Source organism: Pongo abelii, chromosome 1 (genome assembly GCF_028885655.2).
Source record: "Pongo abelii isolate AG06213 chromosome 1, NHGRI_mPonAbe1-v2.0_pri, whole genome shotgun sequence".
NCBI classification, from domain to species: domain Eukaryota; kingdom Metazoa; phylum Chordata; class Mammalia; order Primates; family Hominidae; genus Pongo; species Pongo abelii.
Window position 1 is genome coordinate 50,958,124 of NC_071985.2, and position 10,081 is coordinate 50,968,204.

Consider the following 10,081-nt stretch of genomic DNA (forward strand, 5'->3'; position numbering starts at 1 on the left):
ATTACTTTGAGGAGGAAGTTTTGGGGTGCTGATGAAGATTTTGGAAGATTTAAAACACCATCTCCAAGAAGCCACTGATAGAGAATACAGGCTTCATGGGATAGGTGTCCTCAGCCCAAAGTACATGGAAAACACTCACAAAATAGTTGTTTATCAAATGAACTAATAAGTTAACAAATAACTGAATAGATCTAGTTGTCCTAGTCAAATGAAATACTCAGAAAGTTTTTAGATCCTGAGAACTGGAAACCTGACATTCTTATTTATCTATTCATTTCTATATTTTTCAAATTGTCTAGAATAATCGAGGTTACTTGGGAAAAATTTGAACATGAAATTTCATATACAGCATGTGATCAAAAGATAGAGAAAGAAAAACAAAATGTTAGCAAGGGCTCTAAGCATTTCTTTTTCCTTCTATCTCTTGACATTTTCCAAATTTTCTATTATGTAGAAAATTTTACCATAAATTTTTCCCATAAATAACAATAAAAGGACAGAATCAAAATTGTTTTTAAGAATTATTAATTGCCTTCTACATACAGAGTTGGGTTAAGCTGACAGACCATTCATTTGTTCAGCAAACAGGTACTGAGGACCTGCAGGCACTGGCAAATAAGCAGAGACCCAGTGGTAGCCTACCTGAGCTCACCAGTTGCTGCAAGAGAACCCCGGTAAAAAGAACTCCAAGAGAATTATTCAAAGGATCATCACAGCAGAAGAACGCCTATGCAGGTGTGAAAGGGGCTGAAGAGCAAGGGTTATACAAGTGGGATGGGGGTTGTCCAGAGGACATGATCTTTAAAGTAAATTTTGAATAGAATGTATAATTCGCCCCATTGGTAAAAAGATGTGGAGAGAAGGAAAAACAGCATGGCCAACAGTAGGAAGACCAAACAAGGTAACATTTTTAGAAAAATGCAAGTTACAAAAAGAGTCACAAAGTGGTTACGGATAAAGCTAGACAAATCTGAAGAGATTCAATTAGATATGTGTGTGCAATGCTAATTGCTTTTATTTTTCCTAAATGCACAAAGACCAAAGTAGGATGATTTGACACTTTCCCCACACACCATTTTACATTGAGAAGATTTTAAACTTTTTGCATTGATTCTTCTCTTTACTTTTTGCTCCAATAATGAATAAGAAGTTGGTACTAAGTGTGAAAGCTAATAAGAGGAATACCATACAAATGAATGAGAATTAAAACATAATAATTCTAGGCTATCAAGCAGTGTTAAAAGTGTCTCTAAAGTTTCTATTGGCTAGCTAAGAAATAAACAAAAGTGTCTTAAAATTTCAAAATGAATCTAGCTCAAAGAGCTGTCAATCTCCACATTAATGTCACTGATAGGAATTTCAATACAACAGGAAATTGAGAATGGTTAATATTGCCCAATTTAAGTTTGGCAAAAATGAAAAATTACATAAATTATATTTTTTGTAGCATTGAGTCACAAAACCTATTAAAAAAACTAAACTAGCGGTAGCCAAAACTACACACAGAAAATGTTTCTGGCCAAAGAGAAGAATTTAAATAGTTTTGGAAAATTTAGATCTGTATTGTTTGAAAAGAAGAATTACATTTAGAAAAGTAATAATCACAAAGGAAAATTCCAAGCATAAGCTATATTCAGTAGAATTTGACATGGGTAAAATGGATTCATGAATCTAATAGTTATTGTAAAAATTAAATGAAAGTGATGCTACTAAGCATTAGTTCAGTAAAATTAAAATTAAAATGAAGAACTGCCAAGGATTTAACTAGGGAATATATATATAATCATCAGGGAATTAAAATGGTCTAATGGAGTTTTTTTCCTCCAAAATTTATCTTTAAGGAAAACTCATAAATGTTGGTATATTCTAATTAAATATTTGTTTTCATAAAAGTTGAGCCAAAACATACTTGGTATCAAATCACGGGTTCATTATATTTTCTACCCATTGGAGCCTTTAAAAGAGGAATGGACAAAGGTGAGTTCTGCCTTTTACAAAGATTATCCTGGTAATGGTGGGTATGGACACAGTAAGGATTGAAGGCAGGTGAGACTTCGGGATATTTTTACACTAAGAAATCCCTGGCAAAGTAGAAGGCTGTGGATTTACAAACTATTTAGACTGCAGAATCTGGAGAAGCCTGAAAAATCTCTGAAATAAAAAATACAAAGTTAAAAGAATTCAAAGGCCTATAAGGGATTATTCTTCTATCACTTAACCTTAAACTATGCCTTTATCTGCTCACAGTGTCTGAAAGGAAGAGATATCATTTGGAATCAAGTTTATGCTAAAGGGCTATGTGTTCTGATTTAATGGGCTCACATGAAAAAAACTACAACTTCTCAGAGTATCTCATAATTTCAAAGCATTTTCACAAATATTATAACTTTTAATGCTTACCACACTTTATAGATGAGGAAATTGGGTCTCAAGGGTGAAAACTGATTTAGCTAAAAATCACGAGATTCATAGAATTAGATTTTCAAAATATTTATCACTACAAATGCCATGACGTTTCTCAGCTTGGAGTGGTTTCTGCCTCATTTTCTATTATGCTTAATATTTTTTATCAATAAATTATTATATTTTTCATCAAGTGGATGTGTTTAAAATATAGTGGCCACACTGTATTGCCATGATATTTATTGTGATTTTGATATTGTCTCTTAGCATCATTGTTATTTGTATAGGTTTCTCTAAACTATCTCTTGAATGCACACAGACAAATTTTACTTTAATTTAAAATGCATAGAATGTCTTCTTGTCTATCAGTGATTTCTATCAAGTTCGCTATACCAGCTGTTCATATCCTAATACGCATGAGTGTGTTACCTGAGTTACCCTCAACTTTTGCCTTCTACTCCTACATTAGCAAATCCTTATTTTGGAGGGTGGATGATTTTCTTCCAGGTATGCAAATTTTGATTATTTTCTTAAATAAATGAATGATGATCATTTATACTTCAGTATAATTGCATTGTAATTACAGTTTTATAATAAATACCCTGTATAGTAGAAACTGAAGTTTTAGTTAGGTGGCTTTTTCCTTTCAGACACTTGACTCATTTTTAGAGGAAATAAATATTGAATCTTTAAATACTATAGAGTTAAGCACCATAGAATATATTTGTTTAAGCTCGGTCTCTACTAAAGACTCTAATAAAAACTGATAATTTTGCTGATTGTCTTTTAAGAAATTAATCAATTGAAGGTACTATGAATGGATATAGAAGATGCTTGTTTACTTCACTAATACTGACTTTATGTGTATTTATTCTTGTCCTGGATGAAAGAGTAGGAAAGCTTTTGTTTCTCTATTTGTTCTTGTTTTTTGTTGTGATTCCTGAACATATAATTCTCTGCTTATAGTAGTCATTCCTAGACTCTTTTAACAGACTGATATTGAAGTAGCATACTGACATACAAACAGGAATGAAGATTAAATATTTTAGACAATAATTAGATATTTTCTAATATAAATATTGGTTAGAGCCATGTACACAAAATCCAGTGATTACCATAATTTTTATTCGTGTATATTTGGGTATTATATAGAAATAGACATCAAATCATATTGCTAAAGTCTTGCCATATTTTTTTTCTGGTGTATCATATCCTAAAAAGTTCTGTCTTTACGTATACAAAAGTCATAGCACTAACCATTTGGTAAAAGGCCACTGCTATGGGATTGGGTGTCTAGTACTTACAAAGCTATTTAGACTAGACTGAAATTAATTTTAAACTGAAGATATGTTAAATTTCCATTCTAATTGTTTCCTATGTAAATAACTACATAAACCTATAAGATGTCTAGAAAAAAAATCAAAGGTCAGCACTGATGAAAAATTTCTCTCTCTGCACCAAGCTGACATATACACACATAGGCTGAAGATGAAACCTTGTCTTTGTGAACGTTGTGTATTTACCAAGAGAATGAATCAACCTCAGTACAAATCTCTGCCCCTTACCTACTCAGATTGACATTCATCACCACACTATCTGAAAAGAAATCATTCCCAGCTCTCTACAAACTTTTGGTGTGCAAATAATGCAACACCTAGGGTCCACCATATTCCATCTGCCCTTGCAAGCAATCCCAGAGCACTAGCATCAGTGTTCAAACCAGCAATTGCCATGACTGGACTTGATCTGTTTGTGTTATCACTCTGCTAGATTTGTATTTCCCTCCCATTCCTTACTTTTTCTCCTATGGATATGTGTATCTGAAAAATAAAATTGACCCTCCAAATTACACTAGCTAGAATGTCCAAAGAGCAGATCAAAGAAAATTTAGGAAAAACATTCTCAAACTATGAACTTTTAGGAAGTCAGGAGGATCTTTCCAGACAAGAGGTGAGATAAGGAGAGTAAGGAAGGGAGCAAAGAAGAAACAAACAAACCAAAAAAAAAAAAAAAAAAAAAAACCACACAAAAAGGCAAGACTGTAAACATCTAGATCCAAAATCAACTTATTTAATCTGGACAAAATAGTCCTGCTGCCTTCATCCCCCCACTTCGCCTCTGGTTAATTTTTTTATCTCATATTCTCCCTCTTTTTGACTTCCCTCTTTGAAAATTTTCCTTTCCTTTGTCACTACAATCTGCAGTTTTATTTTTTTTAAATCAATGATTTATTCAGTGTCTGGTGAAAAATCAGATATGAGAACTATGCGTTTATGCCTTTTGTGTCTCCTATACCTGATTTCCTGTAGGTTACAATGTCAATAAATCCACTAATTCACATGTCTTCATCATCATCAATCATCATCACAACAACAGCAGATTGAAATGACTTGAAAAATGCCAAGAAAAGGTGACAAAAAGTGTGCAATTCAGTGGAAATATTTTGTGGCAAAAGTGACATAAGAGAACGTAATAGAAGAAGTAGGTTTTGCCTAGAGTCTTAAACACCTTAAGAAAGTATAGAGGTGGGTGTTAAAACCACCTCCTTTTTGTTTTCTTTTAATCAATCATAGAAGAAAAAGAAAGAAAGAAAGAAAGAAAGAAAGAGAGAAAGAAAAAAAAAAAAGAAAAAAAATCCCTTCCCAGCTCCAGGCCTAGCCCCCAGATCATTAGTGGAACCAGTTTCTCTGGCAAAAAAGATTAGAATTTATACCAAAGGCAATGAGAAGAAATCAGTATCCCTTCGCTTTTTATTTTATTTTTTAAGGTCTAGATTACATTAAAAAAAGGATGAGACTTCAGACTGATTAAAAAACTATTACAATTTTACAGGTGAGAAATAATAAAGCCATGAATTAAGATGATGGCAATGGAGGTGTCAAAGCAAGAAGTTATTAGAGATTGTTACAAAGCAAAATTTCAGGACTTGGGGAGCATGTCAACGTCTGGATTTAGGAAAGGAAGTAAGTTCCGTGTTTCTGAGGGATGAGTCTAGAGATGGAGAATCAGAGTGATCAACACATAGTAGGCAATGATATGTAACCAAGTGGAGAAAAGAGAACAACACAGGTGAAGGTCTGAAGTCCATGGGAATGCCAAATAGACAAACATGGAGAATCCATAGATAGATGATAGATAGATAGATAGATAGATAGATAGATAGATAGATAGATCGATAGACAGACAGACAGACAGACAGATAGATAAATCGATAGATAGATAGATAGATAGATCGATAGATAGATAGATAGACAGATAGACAGACAGACAGACCGATAGATAGATAGACAGATAGGTAGACAGATAGATAGATAGATAGATAGATAGATGATAGATGGACTAGTATATATAACCCACAAATATATAACTAGTTTATGTGTGAGTATCTATATAAAGAAATATATGTTCATGTATATGAACAATGTAGAAACATCTATATTTCTATACTGGTTAATTGTCACTGGTGAGAGGATAGCAAATAGTCCAGAACAAAGAAAGAACTAAGTTCAAGCTAACTACTCTGCCCCTATACTTAGTTACACAGAACAAAAGAGAAAAAGATAGTATAGGCCCCAGCCCCTAGTCTTTCCTGTAACAAAGTACATTTCAAACTTAAGCAATGGTAAGGGTCACAGGCAGGTTTTTAGTAGCACATTTTTTTCCAATTAATAAGTAATTCTACTCACATTCCCAAATCTCTAAATTATGGCGTATTTAGAACTTAATAGGACTGCTTACCAAATTCAATTAAAAAATTTTCATTGAATGTCTGTGATGTGCAGGGCACAGTCCATGTTTATAACATGAGATATATATTTTTAATACAGATGGAAAAATGAATAATTATGTCCAGGAAATGAGTCTTAACTGTTATGACTCATAACAAAACTCATCATATACCTCACATAGCATAACTCATATACTCCTAACTGCCATGCTATGGTGTGGTAGATCTGCCTGGCATTACAACTTTATTAGAAACAGAGAACACTCACCCTCACCTGCCTTCTTAAAACCATCATTGTCCCCTAACATTATTTAGAAATTTTAAACAAAGTTTGGCTTCCGGTTGCCATGGCAAAGAGGCACAGAACAAGAGGATTAGGAAGTCTTGAGTAAAACTGAAACCTGCCTGGTTGTTGCCCTGGCAAAGATTAATTTTGTCCGTGTGTGCATTTTAGAGATTAAATAAAATATTTGAATTGTGCATAGAGTTACCATTGATGGCTCTCTACATTTGGCTCTATTTCTTTATGCCTTTACAGCATACAATATAAATTTTGTTCCCCAAAAGTTTATTATTTCCTGTAGGCACTAAACTAATTTTAACACGTTAAAATGAAACATAGAAACCAACTCATTTGTTGCTAAAAAAGAAAAATAAATAATTTAAAGCGTTAAGAATTTTCCAAATTATACATCAAATCACAAAATGTTTCTTGCAACTTGAAAGGATTATAAACAACATTTGCAGATACAAATGATTATATCTGTATATGTTTTTCCACAAATAAGCATATATCTCAGGGAGTCTACAAATGTCTTTTAGAAAAATGTTTGCTCTCAATATTTATGTGAACAACTGAAGATAAACTTGAGTTTTCAAAATAAATTTATGTATATCCATTTATTTGCTATGGTATAAATTATTCAGCAAAGTTGATATAAAGGTTTCTAGACCCCATCATATTCTTATTTAAATTACAAATTCAAAGATGTGTCTTATGGTTAAAAAAAAATCCTGTAATAGAATGAATTGAATTTTTATTCACAAAGGAAATATTTCACACTCTGATTTAAGCATATAATAGGATATTTGGTCTATTTGGGAGGTTGGGAAGTTTGCCTGGAATAAAAAGCAATGGAACTAGACCTGAAGAAAATAATAGAAGTTAAATGAATATGAAGAGAATAAAAATATTCTGGCTTACAAAATGTCTCAGTATTTCTTTATGATCATTTAAAAATGCTTTTCGACATTTCCTGAGTGGGAATTTTAAATGAAAATCTGTTCTGATTTGTGACAATATACATATATCACTTCATGGAAATTATTATTCTTTATAATTTACTTTTTATTATCATAAGCTTTAAAGGGATGGTAACTTGATAAATATTTTCTGTACTAAGACAAATGCTGCATCTATATAGATTTTTTAAAAATTCACCTTTGCAATAAAAAGCAAAACAGCCACAACAACAACAACAACAAAAATCTTATGTTGTTTTTCTTTCCTCTCTCTTACATTACTCCAAATAGAAATTGTCAATGTAACATGCTCAAGAGGTAGCTACTTCCCTGACTTTCAGAGGAAAGGAGAACGGTAAAAGTCAAAAAAAGACTTCAAAGTGAATTGTAATAAGCAAGTTGTTTTAAAATACTTTTTATACTTTTTGGAATTTCTACAAAAATTTTATTTTCAATGTCCTTTTAGATACTACATCATAAAGAGAAATATTAAATATTAATTATTAGTTACATTCTATAATCTATTGAAACGTACTCATGATTCATATTGACACCGCTCAAGAACCATCCATTGAATAGACCATAAATGTGCAAAGATTTCAAACTTTAATGGGCACTGGAAGTCCAACTAGTTGCATTTTCCTACGGAATACAGCATTTGCATGATTTTTAAGAGTTTACATATTTCTATCTCATCAAGGCTGTAATATTTACCCACGACCCAGGAAGGGCGGTGGCTCCACAAGAATTTCTAAAGCAAAAATGTATTAAAACTATTAACAAGAAACTAAAAACTTGATTTAAAATACATTCTGTGATAAAAATTGCAGAAAGTTAATATTTTACTAAATATCTCAATATATTTTTGAACTATTATATACCCAAGTATTCAATAAAATATGTCAATTAAACTCAAAATTTGAGGAAGCAAACTTCAGGTCTGAAAAGAGGGAGTGGCTTACATACAACCAAAGCTGTTTTATGACTTTTTAAAAGACCAAATTTGTTAAAAGAATAAAAACTCACTTATTTTATCATTAAAAAATTCTCAGGCTTTTATAAATGTGTGTTATTGTCACTTTGGAAGTTAAGTAATAATGTTGCTTTTGTAATATCTTTGAAGAGTTGTAAATAAAGATGCAGATAGACAATGCTTTCCTTTTAAAATTGTATTTTTTGTCCCCAAACATTTATGTCTTTTTAAACAGAAATGATGTATTCTGTCACACAACTAGCTATGTCTCCCTGAGACAACAATCTTGATGGTTTACAGCAGGCTTCTCACTTCCAGTTACCAACACACTTAAATTATTTTTATGTCTATTTCAAACATTCCTCCAAAAGAGAAAACATAATTTAAAAAATATTAATATCCTTGTACTTACCTGTCACAAATACTTCTGTGTCCAGAAAGGCAAAGCCAAATGCCAAGAGTTTAAGCCACAAATACATGGTCATATCTGGAAGTCAGCCGTGTCCCTAAGAAACAGCATGCGTCCTTCTGAAAAGCAAAATAATTGTTATCTCTGTAGAAGTTTTTCTATGTAAAAACGAATCAAAAATGTAAAAGTAGATAAATAAATGCATACTCTCCACTGTTGTCTTATCAGACAAGGAACAATTTCCTCCTCTGTTACCCTAAGAACAAACCACTTGCTAGCTGCATGAACTGCTAGGTGATGATGTCAGATTCGGTTTTACTAACTTCTCCAAAAATACTGTAAGGGTCCTCTTTGCAGGAAGTCAAAAAAGTTGTTCTAAGTCAGTTGAATGGCATTGCACTTCCTTAATTCAAGTAATTACACCAAGTTAGAAAGCCTTTTAAAAGATTTTCCCATCAAGGAAGATGTTTTTAAACCATCCAAATAATGCTCTTTACAGTATCCATTACCATTTTTTTAAAATTAAATCCCCACAAAATAATCAATAATTTTCTTACTTAAGAGATGAGAAACAGATTCAGCATAAGTGTAACAAAATGGGGGTTGGCAAGATGACTTAGTAGAAAGTATCAATATTTGACTTACTGAGATGGCCAAATGAATGAAAAAACTACCAATCTGGTTATTTTTGGCAACCCAGTATCATTTACCATTAGGGCATTCAAAACTCAGCAATATGACAGTTTTAGCAGTAAAACCCATTTCTTATGCAAAAGCATTTTCGGACAGCTTAACAGTTTTACCCCAAATCTTTCACAGATATCCTTGTGAAGCTAGGAGTGGAATCAGAATGTCATTTCTACTATAGTTACAGCAAACCCTGCTTCCAAAAACTAATGTTTCTGTGACTTAAGATGTTCTTGGCGCTACTGATGAGGGAAAGGACAGTGAAAAACAAGAGATATCTTTAACAAAAGTTAACTTGTTTCCTTTTTCTCAGGAATACTTTTTCAACTTTTTTAACAAATAAGACAATGAATTAATACACAATGCTCTTCACAATTCTGATGTTCTTAGTTCAGTCCATCTATTAAGAATATGCTTACTGGCAAAAAGTATAAATTCAACAATACAATTAGATGAATTGGTTTTATTAATACAATATCTATATGCCTTTAAAAATAAAAGTACACACATGTGCAACTCATTTATTTGAACAATAGATAATGCTTGGGGGACTTTTAGACAGACAGAGCCCTTGTGGTAATTCTGCAAACCCTAGTTGGGAAGCATTATTGTAGGGTTCTTGTATTTAAGTAAATAAATC

General features: G+C 32.2%; 1 protein-coding gene and 1 long non-coding RNA gene across 7 annotated transcripts in view; one reads left to right on the forward strand and one right to left on the reverse strand.

Annotated features, from left to right (window-relative positions):
• The window catches only part of LOC129048536 (uncharacterized), a 30,854-nt gene extending 26,420 nt beyond the window's left edge, over positions 1-4,434 (forward strand). Inside the window, exon 3 of the long non-coding RNA XR_008510920.2 lies at positions 582-4,434. This is a non-coding gene — a long non-coding RNA (uncharacterized LOC129048536). The remainder of the gene's footprint in view (positions 1-581) is intronic.
• The window catches only part of PTPRC (protein tyrosine phosphatase receptor type C), a 119,496-nt gene extending 110,385 nt beyond the window's left edge, over positions 1-9,111 (reverse strand). For all 6 annotated transcript variants that reach the window (XM_024256467.3, XM_063726037.1, XM_054523657.2 and 3 more), the window contains exons 1-2: positions 8,962-9,111; positions 8,758-8,873 (exon numbers count right to left, since the gene is read on the reverse strand). In XM_024256467.3, the coding sequence (XP_024112235.1) occupies positions 8,758-8,830 (73 nt within the window). In that variant the 5' untranslated portion in view covers positions 8,831-8,873; positions 8,962-9,111. The remainder of the gene's footprint in view (positions 1-8,757; positions 8,874-8,961) is intronic.
• Between the last annotated feature and the right edge of the window lie 970 nt (positions 9,112-10,081).